We start from the raw sequence: 14,879 nt of genomic DNA, 5'->3' as shown, positions 1-14,879 counted from the left end.
TTTCAACAACGTATGTGACCATAGGCGTATTCAAGCAAATTTGTTTTCTAAACCCAACCCCCCCTAAAAAAAGGAACATTTGTGGGATTTGTTAATACTTCCGGAATCAGTGCGTGCTGATGCTTAATCGTTGTCTGAAGTTGCAAATGTTTTATTGGTTATCCACAATTACAATGTGTAAAAGTATTACAGATGTTTAAACAAGAACTGTAATTTCTATACCACAGAATTAGTGCACAACTTGGCGTTAATATAATGTTGTATTTGGTGGTGCATAAGGTATTTTTAAACATTTGTTCTGTTTGTTTGAGGTTCATGTTACAAAGTTAACACTGTAGCAGAACTGATCCGGTTTTAAAATTAAAGTGAGAAAAAGTCTTGATAAAAACAGAAATCTGTGAAATTAACGAAAACAGATACTCTACTCAGAAAAGGGTGTTGCACAATCAAAGATATATAAAAGACTCAGTATATAACTTGACTAAATACTGCAGCATCGAAATTGTTACTTGTTCATTTGGGATTATCTTATAGAAGGAAACAAAAATTGAAAAGTTCTGAAACTAAAAGAAATAAACATATATAATAATGATATTTTCCACAAGGACAAATTTAAAACGATACACTCATACAATGTTTTCTGTGAGGACTTTCAACAAGATTTTTTTAAAAAATGACTTGTTTTTTTCATCATCTCAAATTGTGTGCCCAAACTTTGTAATTGTCAAAGTGGTTAAATTGCATATTTTCACAACGGTTTCTGTGAATGAAACATTCAGAAAAAAGTGAAACTATTTTCCAAAGAGCACAACTTACAAAGATACATGTATTCTATGAGAAGTACCATATGCAGCAGCATTTTATTATTATAATTATATTGTTAAAGTGTTTTTATCTTCTCAAATTGTATACCCCAAAATCATCATTGTCCAAATGGTTCCATCAATCGAGTGCATATTTGCAATACTGTCTATATGATTCCATTCTTTATTTTTTGGGGGGGAGGGTTGTTGAATTTGATTAGCAACCAGCTGTTTGATGTTACTTAAAAGTACAGCTGTGGTGCTGGTCGTTGGCAGATCACAGGAGCGAGATTCTCACATGGTACATCATTCCAGTCACCGCTATCTCTCATTGCCCCACAATCCTCTCTGATACCATTGCTAGGTTGCCAATTACCCCAGTTTCTGTACTTCACGTCAGTAGTGCCATCTTGACACACCCATGTACCTAACACACAGAGAATATAAATACATGTATCAAGTTCATTTTGGCTTCAATTTTACTGTGAAGCTTTAAGGATTGAGAATCATGTTTGTTCAAAGTTTGAAATACTTACTGAAATTACCTCTCTTTCCAAAGGAAAAGAAACATTATTTCCTATCAATAACTTGGAAATTGTTCAAACACAATCAGTTGACAAACCTTCACATTAACAAATTGAAATAGAACTCGTGCAATTTTGAGGCGTTCTATTTTGACAAACCTTCAACTTGAAGATCATTGCAGTTGATCCAGAACCAGTGGTGCACGTTCTTCAGAAGGAAGTCAGTTTCCTCCTGAGACTGTGGCATGACCAAGACACTGCCCATCTTGATGCACTCCTGTTTTGCCTCAGCCCATGGTAGATTCTTGCTGAGTTTCTTGTAGCATTTGTCACCCCACTGGCTCCAAGCAGGAGGACACGCCCCTCTAATGGAGGCCCCACACCTCTCATTACCACCAGTGCATCTGATCATAAGACAAAGGCTTATCAAGCCAACGATGAGACGTTTTGGCAACATCTTTTCAGATGTTACCAGACTGGTTCCCAGTGGTGAAATGAAGGGTATTATTGTCTTCTATCCTTTATTATAGTAGTGCCCTTGACGATGCTGTAAATGTATTCTGCCTCAATGCACACAAAGATAATGGTTTATTCAATGGGACACATTAGCAATATGCCTTTGGAACACGTATCTGATACTTGTTTACTTGTATTGCCATGGTTACCACAATTTCACCTGCATAACGAGTCCTTTTACAATTAGTGGCTTGTTAGAAAGAGAAGGCTGATTTTATTGCTCCATAACAATCTCTTGTATTGCTTTATGAATAAAAGCTTAGATGCATGGTTGGAATATGCAAGGTATATTTATTGCATTTTGCTGAGGCATCAGAAAATGCCAAATTTGTCATTGGATTCTACCCTCAAAATTCATACAAATATATTTTAAATGCTGAATATCTCAGTGGTATGTTGTGAAGTTATAGAGCTCCTGTAAGTTCCTGTATACCCTCATGATACAAACAAGATCACATAGAAGGCCTTGCCAGTTCTCATACCACCGACATACTACCAATAGTAAGATCTACAGTCCAAGCATTTATCCATCAACAATTCAACATGAATAAACCGCCTCCCTCAGTCATCAATGCCAATAATCTGGAGATGTATTTTAATCCAAAGTTTAGGCCCAAAACTCACGGGCGACGCACAACTCCTCATGAAGCATTGTACCAGTGCAAGAGTTTCATCTCCGACTTTATTAACCACAAATAGAGCAAAGACAACATCGAGCAAAAAGAACAACTGTTTAGTACAAATATGCTGTGAATTTCAGCAAAAATAAAAGTTGTGCATTTAAAAGTCACAAAGCCTACACAAATGATCAACTGCACTAAAAATGGACATTAGTCAAAAAAGGAATTATGCGTTATTATATATGTCTTATATTTAACTGAAAAAGTATAGCTTTGTACAATAGAACTTGTTATTTTTCAACAATTTGAGTCTAAATTAGATTGAAAATGTTAACAACAATACAGTGTGACAATTCAGTTGGTAATCTAAAAAAAACATGTGTATTAAATCATGGTACCCATCTTCATGGATTAGGTTCATACTAGTCATGATCCAAGACTGAGGTGGTTTTTTTATTCCCTTATTTTGCAGCCAGTCCCGTGACAAACGCGGTTAAGTTGCGGCAGTGGTGGAGGTCTCTATCAACAACATGAATCAAATCCAGTCTTGAAAATATTGGCAGCGCTACCCAGGGTATTCCGAGCATACCTCACATGCATGCATTAGCTTGAATACAGCGTGCATGCGGTATGGTCGGAATGCCCTGGGTAGCGCTGCCAATATTGCAAAGACTGGATTTGATTCATCTTGTTGGTATTGACCTTGCTTGTCACGGACGGTCTGTACTATACGGCGAATAAAAATCCAAGTCTTGTTTTGTACCAAGACGACCGGTAGGTTCATACTATCAAGGTACATGTAACACTCACAGTATACTGATTTGGCTGAAATTAAAAGTGAGATAAAGAATTGAAAGAATTATTCTACTAACTCAGAAAAACATGGCTCCACAAGCAAAGATATTTGACTTGTAGTATTTTGTACCCTTGGACTAAGTACTGCAGCATCAGATTTTGCATATTGTTATGTTAACCGTTTGTTGCATTGCTACCAAATATCCAATTGCCCCCAATGATTTAATTGATTAATTATTCAGAACACTTCATCAACTACATTGTACATAATCCATTTTATGTTTGATTTTTTTGTGATAAATATTATGTGATCAGTGTGATCTCTCAAAGCTTGGAAAGGAAAACAAATGAATTCAAAATTAAATTCAAATTTCAAAGCAAAAATCTGTGTGGCCAATTGATACATTTGTTGCCCAGGCAACACTGAACATTGAAAATGAGGAACTAAATTGAAAATCTGTGAAAATGAACAAAGATATTTATCAATCAATAACGAACAATTGTTTCCACATTTCTTTTCTCAAGTATTTTATAAGGACTACCATCAACGAAACCATTTTTTCCATTTTTTTTGTCCTAAAGCTACGATGGTTCAAAGAGTTCAATTGCCTATTCACAATGCTTTCTACATGATTTCCTTCAATTTTTTTATTTACTTAATTAAGTAGGTTTGTGAGCTTTACTTTTTGTGAGGAGTGAGTCTTTTTGTTGCCATTTAAAAGTGCAGTTGTGGTGCAGGCCGTTTGCAGATAGTGGGAGCATGAAACTCACATGATACATCATTCCAACCAGTTTCGTCTGCTACTGCACAATCCTCTCCTCCCGCGCCATTATTAGGTTCCGCAGGCTCCACCCTCCAGTTTCTGTACTCCACATCAGTAGTGCCATCTTGACACACCCATGTACCTGACACACACACAGAATATTAATGTCTGGTTTTATTTGGTTGGAATTGAAGACGTGAAAACCATGTTTGTATGAAGTTTGAAATGTTAATAATGAAATGACTTTCCTTTCCAGAATTAAAAAAAAACGGTTTCATATGAATGTCTTGGAAAATAGAATTTATTCATTGTTAAAGCAATATAAGTTGACAAACCTTCAACTTGAAGATCATTACAGTTGATCCGAAAGAAGGGGGCCAGGTTCTTCAGAAGGAACTCAGTTTCCTCCTGAGACTGTGGCATGACCAAGACACTTCCCATTTTGATGCACTCCTGGTTTGCCTCAGCCCATGGTAGATTTTCGCTGTGTTTTTGGTAGCATTTGTTACCCCACTGGCTCCAAGCAGGAGGACACGCCCCTCTAATGGAGGCCCCACACCTCTCAGTACCACCAGTGCATCTGATCATAAGACAAAGGCTTATCAAGCCAACGATGAGACGTTTTGGCAACATCATTTTCAGATGTCACCAGATTGGTTCCCAGTGGTGAAATGAAGGGTGATTTTGTCATCAATCCTTTATTGTAGTAGTGCGCTTGACGATGCCGTAAATTTATTCTGCCCCAATTGACACAAAGAGAATTGTTCAATTGGATATGTTAGCAAGCCTTTGCTGTGTGCCTTTATAACACATTTCTGATGCTTGTTTACTTGAATTGCCATGGTTACCACGATTTCTATGACTACAAGCATCGGTCCATAAAATCTGTTGTATTCATTTATTCATACATTTATTTCAATATTGCTAAAAATACCAAACACAAAATGAGTCGATGAATAAATATAATAAATTAATCAACAAGTAATGTAAACAATTCAAAAATGGCTTCACGGATGAAAGCTTATGCTCATGGTTGGAATATACAAGGTACCGGTTCTGCATTGAGAAGATTCATCAGAAAATGCCAAATTTGTTTTTGGATTCTAGCAAAAAACCTCATAAAGGTGTCCATGCATTCACAGTGCTATACACAAATAGAAATATGGGTAGTTTGCGGCTCAAGTCAACCTTATTTCCAGGAACATACTTTGAAATCTAGAATAATATCTGATGAAAGTTATTTTTTTCCCCTATTATTGTTTTGAGTTTTAGACCGAAATAAACTTGTAGTCCCGATTTTGCCTTGGAACCTTGCAGAACCCAACAAGTTTTGAACTAATCACAATTCCTGTCAAAGCAAGTCAGATAGCCCTAATGAATATTGCCCCTGTTTTGGAGTGGAGAAGTTATTAATTTTTGCCAGTCAGCTTCCTTAACGAACAAATGCTACATTTACATTTTGAAAGCAAAAATCTGTGTGGCCAATTGATACATTGGCTCGTAGTGCCCAGGCAACAATGTAAATTGAAAGTGAGGAACTAAAATGAAAATGTGAAATCTCTGAAATTGAAAGAAAGATAAATAAATAGTAAAATACGAGTTAATTCCACATCAAAATTATTCTATATTCTCAAGTATTCTATAACGACTACCATTAACATAGCTATTTTTAAAAAACAAATTGTTGCCCAAAATTTCACAGTGGTTGAGACTGTACAATTTTTACATTCTACATGTTACCTTTAATATTATGATTAAATAAATAACTAACTTTGTGAGTTTTACTTTTTGATTTGAAATCAAAATTTGTATTGCCATATAATGAGATCATGAGATGAATGTTACATGGGAACATGTTTGTGCAACTTTTTACATCTTAGAAATGCATGAAAACTGTTTGACATTCTTATATTGTTATTTTATTGAAAAGGACCCTTCTTTAAACATTAGGCACTGTTTGTGTAATGTCATTTCAGGAAGACACTTTTCAGTTTAGGGGTTTTCTGTTCAAACAGTTTTTGCGTACTGAAACATTGTGAGAAAAAGTTTGCTCATCGGTTTACTGTCTTGCACTGAAATAGCAATGAATCATTAAAAAAAAGAACATTTAGGACCGCAACATGCCCACAATTCTGATAAAGTTTGGTGCTGAAATAACGATGAAATGAAGGTTTTTGCCTGAAATGACATCACACTTCTGTTCATGAATATGTAAATTTTTATTAGCATAAAAACGGCCCAAAATAAGGCTAAGTGGGACACAAAGGTGCATTTTCAAGGATTGCATCCAAAACATTACATTGCATGAGCCCTTTATAGGTGCAGCTGTGGTGCAGGTCGTTTGCAGATAGTGGGAACATGAGTCTCACATGGTGCGTCATTCCAACCAGCCTCTTTTGCTACTACACAATCTTCTCCTCCCCCGAAATTACTAGGTTCACCATCCCTCCAGTTTCTGTACTCCACATCAGTAGTGCCATCTTGACACACCCATGTACCTGACACACACAGAGAAAAATAATGTTCGGTTTTATTTGGATTGAATTTTACTTTGAGCTTTAAGAATTGAGAAGCATGTATGTTTTGAAGTTTGAAATGTTGATAATGAAATTACTTTCCCTTCTAAAAGGAAAGAAAGACTGTGAACAACTTGGAAATAGAATTCAGTTAATGTTTAAGAAATATAAGTTGACAAACCTTCAACTTGAAGATCATTGCAGTTTATCCAAAACTTGTGGATCAGGTTCTTCTGAAGGAAGTCAGTTTCCTCCTGAGACTGTGGCATGACCAAGACACTTCTCATCTTGATGCACTCCTGTTTTGCCTCAGCCCATGGTAGATCTTCACTGCCTTGTTTGTAGCATTTGTCACCCCACTGGATCCAAGCAGGAGGACACGCCCCTCTTATGGAGGCCTCACACCTCTCATTACCACCAGTGCATCTGATCATAAGACAAAGGCTTATCAAGCCAACGACAAGACGTTTAGGCAACATCTTTTTCAGATGTTACCAGACTGGTGCCTGGTGGTAAAATGCGCATTGCGTACCCCTTTCTCAGACGTCATTCTTCAGTGCTACAATGGAAGCTGTATGGCAGTTAATTTTAAAGTGTTCACATTATAAGTGTTGCGCCAGTGGATACAAAAAGAATTCACACTTCATATATTTCTGGTGAAATTAATCGATAAACTGCGCTGCGAATTTCATTCTGCCCGCAGAACTCAATTGATACAAAATTCACTATATTTATGGGCATTGAAAGAGGTTGGTTACTACGACTACGGAGGACAGAAGTCTTTGTTAGAGCTTACTACATTGCAAGCCAATATAATTGCAACTTGCATAATATTTGGCTGGTTGTTCAGAACATGATCATGATACTGATAACCTAGGCCTACTTTTATTTTGATAAATCAATGACAATAAATATCCTGTCCCTTCTCAATGCCAATGCTATTTATGCTAAAAAATAAAACGTATCTGTTTCAGCACCACGCGCATGAGGCACATTCTGTAGACATGACCAAAGGGATGTTTCAGAAAACATGAAGAAAATTGTAGAACAAGATTGTTGGAAATTAGTGAATTTTTGACTTGCTTTGAATTTTTTGACCAAAAGGTACTTATGAAATGGGAATAAATATCTGCTTGGATGGTTTTCAACAAGTACGTTCAAAATTGGTGACCAGGTCCCTAGCTGGTATTGAACGTACTTGGTTAAAAACGGCCAAGCACGTATTTATTCCCTTAGTAGCTATATCAGTGAATGCATTGGGTTCATATTACCAAGTTAACACTGTAACAGAACTGATGTTATTTAAAATTAAAATGAGAAAAAGACTTGAAAGAAGGTGAAATTGTAAGAATTAGACCAAAAAAATCTGAGAAAGGTGCTCCATAAGCACAGATATAACAAATAACTAGGTCTTGACTAAATACTGCAGCATCAGATTTTCATTTATTTCATGCCATCAAATTGTTACATTTCCAATTGAGTTTATCTTACAAAAGGAAACTGCAAGCAGGAGGACACGCCCCTCTAATGGAGGCCCCACACCTCTCATTACCACCAGTGCATCTGATCATAAGACAAAGGCTTATCAAGCCAACGATAAGACGTTTAGGCAACGTCATTTGCAGATGTTACCAGACTGGTTCCCAGTGGTGACATGACGATTCTTTTCTTTTTTAACCAATCCTTAATTGCAGTAGTGAGCTTGACGATGCTGTAAATATTTTCTTTTCATTAACTAGTCTCCTTATTTATTCCGCACCAACGGACACAAAGGGAAATTTCTAATTGGACATATTTGCAAGACTCTGCTTTGTGAGTTTGAAGCCATATAACTCATGTATATTTACCTCTGTTGCCATGATTACCAGTAGGAGACGTATGCATCCCCATTGTAGGCCAAAAACTAATAAATGACGTGCAACTCCTTACAAAGCAGCGTACCAGGCAAGATATAGCACCTCAGACCTGATCAGTCAAAGTAGCCGATAGCTTTTGTAGTTTTATATGTGAGGCATTCTGGCAAAATGAGACGGAACTTTGCACATGCCTTAGTGGAAGAAAATGCAAAAATCAAATGGGAATGAACTTTGTTTGTGCACCTTTATTGATATTTGTAATATTTGATATGTGAACTACACGTAATTTAAAGAAATAATATAAAAATCGTGGAATAAAAGTTTTTAAGGAAAAACAATTGGTACTTTCCTTTTCACGAATACAAAAGTCAATACTTTAAAGGCCTTTTTTTCTCAGTAGTTTCTCTTTTTGACATGTCGATTAATGTGAAATTTAAACAGCCATAACGTGTCAGAGTGGTGTTTTCACAAAACATGAAGTAAATGTTGAACAAAATCGTTGAAAATTTGTGAATTTTTGACTTGATTTGAATTTTTGACTGACAGATATTAATGAAATGGGAATACAAATATCTGCTGGCCGGTTGTAAACTGGTGGCCAGGTCCTTAGCTTGTTTTAAATGTACTTGTTTAAAAACTATATTGAGATTAGGCCTATCTTACAAACGGAAAAGAAAATTGACAAGTTCTAAAACTGAACGAAATAAAGTTGTAATTAAAAATATTTCCGCAAGCACAACTTAAAATAGATACATTACACAATGTATTCTATGAGGACTACTATTAAAACAAAAAGTTCTTTTTTTTTCATTATGTCGATTTTTTTGCCCAAATTTTGTGATTGTCTAAGTGGTTCAGTTGCATATGTTGACAACACAATTTTCGTGAATGAAAAATACAGATAAGTGAAACTATTTTCCAACAAGAGCAAATTACAAAAAGACATAAGTTTAGAACTAAGTATTCTATAAGGAGTACCTCATGCCTCAGCAATCTTGTTTATTATTATATTTTAAAATTGTTTTTCATCTTCTAAAATTGTTTGCCCAAAATGTACAATTGCCTTAAATTGATCAGTTGCATATTCACAGTACTGTCTACATGATACCTTGCTTTTTTGAGGGATATAATTTACAATAAAAGAAAAGAAATTACTCTGTGTACTTATTTTTGATGAGCAGTCAGTGTTTTTGTTGACACTTAAAAGTGCAGCTGTGGTGCTGGTCGTTGGCAGATAACAGGAGAGAGATCGTCACATGGAACGTCATTCCAATCACCGTTATCTGTCACCACTGCACAATCTTCGCTGGTGCTGCTAGGTTGACCCTTACCCCAGTTACTGTACTCCACAACAGTAGTGCCATCTTGACACACCCATGCACCTAACACACACACACATAGAATACGAATTTTTATTTGGCTTGAATTTGACTGTCAAGCTTTAAGAATTTAAAATCACGTAGGCCTATGTATGTTTAAACTTTGAAACGTAAACAATGAAATTTCTTTCCTTTCCAATAGGAGAGAAAAATTGTTTCCTTTGAACATCTCAAAAAATAGAATTCCTTCATTGTTTAAGCAATGTAAGTTTACAAACCTTCAACTTGAAGATCATTGCAGTTGATCCAGAACCAGTGGTACACGTTCTTCTGAAGGAAGTCAGTTTCCTCCTGAGACTGTGGCATGACCAAGACACTTCCCATCTTGATGCACTCCTGTTTTGCCTCAGCCCATGGTAGATTCTTGCTGAGTTGCTTGTAGCATTTGTCACCCCACTGGCTCCAAGCAGGAGGACACGCCCCTCTAATGGAGGCCCCACATCTCTCATTACCACCAGTGCATCTGATCATAAGACAAAGGCTTATCAAGCCAACGATGAGACGTTTAGGCAACATCTTTATCAGATGTTACCAGACTGGTTGCCAGTGGTAAAATGACGATTCTTTTCTCTTTTAACCAATCCGTGATTGCAGTAGTGAGCTTGACGATGCTGTAAATATTTTCTTTTCATTAACCACATGTAGTCTCCTTATTTATTCTGACCAAACGGACACAAAAGGAAATTTCTAATTGGACATATTTCCAAGACTCTGCTTTGTGAGTTGGAAGCCATATAACTCATGTGTATTTACCTCTGTTGCCATGATTACCAGTAGGAGACGTATGCATCCACATTGTAGGCCAAACACTAATAAATGATGTGCAACTCCTTACAAAGCAGCGTTGGTAAGATATAGCACCTCAGACCTGATCAGTCGAAGTAGCCGATAGCTTTTCTAGTTTTATATGTGAGGCGTTCTGGCAAAATGAGACGGAACTTTGCACATGCCTTAGTGGAAGAAAATGCAAAAATCAAATGGGAATGAACTTTGTTTGTGCACCTTTATTGATATTTGTAATCTTTGATATGTGAACTACACGTAATTTAGAGAAAAACATAAACATCGTGGAATAAAAGGTTTTTTTTAGGAAAAACAATTGGTATCTTTCCTTTTCACGAATACAAAAGTCAATACTTTAAAGGCCTTTTTTTCTCAGTAGTTTCTCTTTTTGACATGTCGATTAATGTGAAATTTAAACAGCCATAACGTGTCAGAGGGGTGTTTTCACAAAACATGAAGTAAATGTTGAACAAAATCGTTAGAAATTTGTGAATTTTTGACTTCATTTGAATTTTTGACTGAAAGATATAAATGAAATAGGAATAAATATCTGCTGGCCGGTTGTAAACTTGTGGCCAGGTCCTTAGCTTGTTTTAAACGTACTTGTTTAAAAACTAGATTGAGATTAGGCCTATCTTACAAAAGGAAAACAAAATTGAACAGTTCTGCAACTGAACGAAATAAAGTTGTAATTAAAAATATTTCCGCAAGCACAAATAAAATAGATACATTCACACAATGTATTCAATGAGGACTACTATTAAAACAAAAACATTTCTTCTGTTTTTCATTATGTCGAATTGTTTGCCCAAATTTTGTGATTGTCTAAGTGGTTCAGTTGCATATGTTGACAACACAATTTTCATGAATGAAAAATACAGACAAATAACTATTTTCCAACAAGCGCAAATTACAAAAAGACATTAGTTTAGAACTAAGTATTCTATACAGAGTACCTCATGCCTCAGCAATCTTTTAAAATTGTTTTTTTCATCTTCTTAAATTGTTTGCCCAAAATTTACGATTGCCTTAAATTGTTCAGTTGCATATTCACAGTACTGTCTACATGATACCTTGCTTTTTTGAGGGATATAATTTACAATCAAAGAAAAGAAATTACTATGTGTACTTATTTTTTGATGAGCATTCAGTGTTTTTGTTAACACTTAAAAGTGCAGCTGTGGTGCTGGTCGTTGGCAGATAGCAGGAGCGAGATAGTCACATGGAATGTCATTCCAACCAGATTCTCCCGCTGTTGCACAATCTTCTCTTCCTCCGCTATTACTCGGTTCACCATTCCTCCAGTTTCTGTACTCCACATCAGTAGTGCCATCTTGACATACCCATGTACCTGACACACAGAGAATATTAATGTCTGGTTTGTATTTGGTTAGATGTTTACAATGAAGCCTTAGAAATGAGAACCATGATTGTTTGAAGTTTGAAATGTTAATAATGTTTTTTTTCCTTTCCAAAAGGAGAGAAGAATTGTTTCCTACGAAAATCTTGGAGAACAGTATTCATTGATTGTTTAAGCAATAGAAGTTGACAAACCTTGAACTTGCAGATCACTACAGTCGATCCAAAAGTAGTGGATTAGGTTATTCAGCAGGAATTCATTTTCCTCCTGAGACTGTGGCATGACCAAGACACTTCCCATCTTGATGCACTCCTGGTTTGCCTCAGCCCATGGTAGACTCTTGCTATATTTTTTGAAGCATTTGTCACCCCACTGGCTCCAAGCAGGAGGACACGCCCCTCTAATGGAGGCTCCACACCTCTCATTACCACCAGTGCATCTGATCATAAGACAAAGGCTTATCAAGCCAAAGACGAGACGTTTGGACAACATCTTTTTCAGATGTTACCAGACTGGTTCCCAGTGGTGAAATGAGGGTATTATTACCATCAACCCTGGATTGTAGTTGTGCGCTTGATGACGATGCTGAAAATGTGTCCTGTCCACAGTCTTGCAACCGTGACGTTGTTATTCTTGTTTTTGCTTTGTATTCTCTGTCCTTCAGCCACAATTAAGCTACTATTTCCACCCACCAAACCATTTGCTGCACCATTGTACTTAATATGTGGATACTACACATATAGACCTAGCAATATTGGTACTTCTATTGTCTGTCATTTAAATTGTCATGGTTACCATTAGAAGACAAGAGCGCTACCAACATAATAAGGGTCCAGGAAAATTTAGGATCAATAGAACAGTCGTGCAAAACTGCATAAGTGGTTGTGCATACTGCCTCATCAATATGTGTTCGTGTTTGGAGTATTGACAAAAAACATATTGTTCTCAAGAAGACAAAAATAAAAGCTGATATGTTTCTTGAAGATATTTTTAAAGAATGTTTTTGTCTGACTGCTTAAAACAGCATGACCTTTGCTATATATGTCTTTGAAATATGAAATTCTTGGTGTTTTTTTTTTTCAGACACCGTCGAGGTATTTTCTTTTTCAGTACCTACCAATTTCAGTTATTAAAAAAGTAAAAACCAGTTGCAAAACAAAGAGTATATTTATATTTATTTTTAAATCAAAAATTATTAAAATGGCCTGATGTCTGAACGATCCAGCTATTGACTTGTTCTCCTGATGAGGAGCAGAGCATACTGTTCAAAACATCGAGTTAAACCAACTGGTTCTTCTCAGAACCACACAATTAACTCACAAAAAGATGCCATTCACATGGTGTTACCGCAAACCTCCCATTCATTGATGTCCATCAGGCAGTGGCGTAGCCAGGAATTTTTCAGTGGGGGGCGCTGGGCTGGAACATTTCATGGGGGGGCGCCATGTAGATCAATGATAATTTTTTTAGAAACTCAAAATCTCAGTGGGGGGGAGGGGGGGCGACTGGGGGGGCGACAAGGTTTCATCGGGGGGCTGTCGCCCCCCCCCCCCTGTCATGAGCCAATGTGGCCCATCAGGTAGCATGAAATGACTGAGAATATTTCTACTCCCCCTGGATGGGATGCCAGTCCATCGCAGGTTACTCCCCAGCTAATATAGGTACCAGTTTGTACTCTTTGGTGGGGAGAGGCAAGTGGGAGTAAAGTGGCTTGCCCAAGGACGCAATATATGACCAGCAGCTGGATTTGAACCCCTGACCCTCTGATCAAGAGTTTTATACCACTAGGCCATGCTGCCCCTTCACTTACAGCAATTTATCTTGGATGTGTTATGAGATGGCAACTTAATACTTAGGCTTGAAGCTTGTGTGTTATTTTTGTGAATGTGTAACAACTCTGAATAATTTCCAATTTTCTCTTTCTCATTATAGTTGACGGTGGCTACAGTGAGTGGGCTGACGTGACGGACTGCACAGTGGACTGCGGTTCCTATGGCACACTAATGCAGGAACGTTACTGCAACAACCCTACACCGCAGTACGGAGGGACCAACTGCACGGGTACCAGTGAACAGTGGGTGGGCTGCACTGCTGCGGCTTTTTGCTCAGGTAACCCGCATTTCGGATTAAAAAAAAAGAATGTGACAAGCGGCCGATTTCACAATTAATAGTGCTGAAATTATGCCATGTCATAGATTTGGTTGTTTGCCGTTACATAACCTTAACTCCCTATAGGGTGTATATTCTCATTGCACAGTATGAAACAAATGCAATTTTAAAATGGGAGAACATAAAAATTGCTTTAAATTTAGCGTCCAAGATTGTACTTAACAATTAGCTAAAAATGAGCATGAACTGGGAATGTACATCATTGGCTCTTGCTGTAATATTCAGAAATGAACTATTTGAGGGGTTAGTATAATAGATCAAATATTGTTTCACTGACATGTTTGAAGTTTTGTGTTCGAAAATGCTAGAAAAACCAAGAAAAAAAAGTGTTCAAGTAGTCTGGTTCCCTGACTCAACTAAAGATGAAATGGATCAGTTTATAGATGCCGAAAAATTGTAAGGTGAGGGAACCAGTCTATCTGGCCTGCACCCGTTCATGAACATGTAACCAATAGCAGACAATATTTGGACTGAAAAAAGATAAATTTGGAGCAGGAGTTGAAAAATAGTTAGGTTTTTCCAACGGTGGTCGGCATGGGAAATATATACAAAAATACCATTTTCTTAAAAATGACTTCACACCAGGTGCCATTACTTTACAGGATGCTTTAGACTGTCATATACCAACATCCTAGTAAGGAATTTCGTAAAAACCTGGTAGTTTTATTTTTGGATGTTTGCAAGTGTTGTATATTCCCTTTAAAATTCAATTCATCCTGCAGCTAATGCCCAACAATAGGCACATTATTCAATTCCTCAGACATCATTATTGCATATTTGATGATCAAAATTAA

At 36.9% G+C, this 14,879-nt stretch overlaps 5 protein-coding genes across 6 annotated transcripts in view; 1 reads left to right on the top strand and 4 right to left on the bottom strand.

The window, feature by feature from the left end:
• Positions 1-1,010: 1,010 nt before the first annotated feature.
• Positions 1,011-1,784, bottom strand: LOC119727078 (perlucin-like protein). Its single transcript, XM_038198946.1, has 2 exons — positions 1,487-1,784; positions 1,011-1,230 (listed from the first exon to the last, which is right to left on the bottom strand). Exons 1-2 carry the CDS (start codon positions 1,782-1,784, stop codon positions 1,046-1,048), a joined length of 483 nt encoding a protein of 160 aa, XP_038054874.1. The 3' UTR covers positions 1,011-1,045.
• Positions 1,785-3,283: 1,499 nt separating this feature from the next.
• Positions 3,284-7,017, bottom strand: LOC119729194 (low affinity immunoglobulin epsilon Fc receptor-like). 2 transcript variants are annotated; one of them, XM_038201754.1, is made up of 2 exons: positions 6,720-7,017; positions 3,284-4,164 (listed from the first exon to the last, which is right to left on the bottom strand). In XM_038201754.1, the coding sequence occupies exons 1-2, from the start codon at positions 7,015-7,017 to the stop codon at positions 3,974-3,976; spliced, it is 489 nt and encodes a 162-aa protein (XP_038057682.1). In that variant the 3' UTR covers positions 3,284-3,973. The 2 variants fall into 2 exon arrangements, with proteins under 2 accessions (XP_038057682.1, XP_038057681.1); XM_038201753.1 differs by lacking the exon at positions 6,720-7,017 and adding an exon at positions 4,358-4,767.
• Positions 7,018-9,470: 2,453 nt separating this feature from the next.
• Positions 9,471-10,289, bottom strand: LOC119727337 (C-type lectin domain family 4 member E-like). Its single transcript, XM_038199191.1, has 2 exons — positions 9,992-10,289; positions 9,471-9,776 (listed from the first exon to the last, which is right to left on the bottom strand). Exons 1-2 carry the CDS (start codon positions 10,287-10,289, stop codon positions 9,595-9,597), a joined length of 480 nt encoding a protein of 159 aa, XP_038055119.1. The 3' UTR covers positions 9,471-9,594.
• Positions 10,290-11,722: 1,433 nt separating this feature from the next.
• On the bottom strand, positions 11,723-12,703 carry LOC119727461 (lactose-binding lectin l-2-like). Its single transcript, XM_038199346.1, has 2 exons — positions 12,111-12,703; positions 11,723-11,907 (listed from the first exon to the last, which is right to left on the bottom strand). Exons 1-2 carry the CDS (start codon positions 12,406-12,408, stop codon positions 11,723-11,725), a joined length of 483 nt encoding a protein of 160 aa, XP_038055274.1. The 5' UTR covers positions 12,409-12,703.
• A 117-nt stretch (positions 12,704-12,820) lies between these two features.
• Positions 12,821-14,879, top strand: part of LOC119727962 — a 70,185-nt gene continuing 68,126 nt past the window's right edge. Inside the window, exons 1-2 of the mRNA XM_038200044.1 lie at positions 12,821-12,824; positions 13,849-14,025. Coding sequence (XP_038055972.1) covers positions 12,821-12,824; positions 13,849-14,025 — 181 coding nt within the window. The remainder of the gene's footprint in view (positions 12,825-13,848; positions 14,026-14,879) is intronic.

Source organism: Patiria miniata, unplaced genomic scaffold (assembly GCF_015706575.1).
Source record: "Patiria miniata isolate m_02_andy unplaced genomic scaffold, ASM1570657v1 HiC_scaffold_20, whole genome shotgun sequence".
NCBI classification, from domain to species: Eukaryota; Metazoa; Echinodermata; class Asteroidea; order Valvatida; family Asterinidae; genus Patiria; species Patiria miniata.
This window is presented reverse-complemented; position numbering and strand designations above follow the sequence as displayed.

What these genes read in the sequence shown, in the direction of transcription:
- LOC119727078 (XM_038198946.1), bottom strand. Translation starts at nt 1,784, where the DNA reads ATGTTGCCAAAACGTCTCATCGTTGGCTTGATAAGCCTTTGTCTTATG. An exon ending in CAATGATCTTCAAGTTGAAG is followed by an intron (nt 1,231 to 1,486) that starts GTTTGTCAAAAT and finishes TCTGTGTGTTAG; the next exon opens with GTACATGGGTGTGTCAAGAT.
- LOC119729194 (XM_038201753.1), bottom strand. Translation starts at nt 4,658, where the DNA reads ATGATGTTGCCAAAACGTCTCATCGTTGGCTTGATAAGCCTTTGTCTT. An exon ending in TAATGATCTTCAAGTTGAAG is followed by an intron (nt 4,165 to 4,357) that starts GTTTGTCAACTT and finishes TGTGTGTGTCAG; the next exon opens with GTACATGGGTGTGTCAAGAT.
- LOC119727337 (XM_038199191.1), bottom strand. Translation starts at nt 10,289, where the DNA reads ATGTTGCCTAAACGTCTCATCGTTGGCTTGATAAGCCTTTGTCTTATG. An exon ending in CAATGATCTTCAAGTTGAAG is followed by an intron (nt 9,777 to 9,991) that starts GTTTGTAAACTT and finishes TGTGTGTGTTAG; the next exon opens with GTGCATGGGTGTGTCAAGAT.
- LOC119727461 (XM_038199346.1), bottom strand. Translation starts at nt 12,408, where the DNA reads ATGTTGTCCAAACGTCTCGTCTTTGGCTTGATAAGCCTTTGTCTTATG. An exon ending in TAGTGATCTGCAAGTTCAAG is followed by an intron (nt 11,908 to 12,110) that starts GTTTGTCAACTT and finishes TCTGTGTGTCAG; the next exon opens with GTACATGGGTATGTCAAGAT.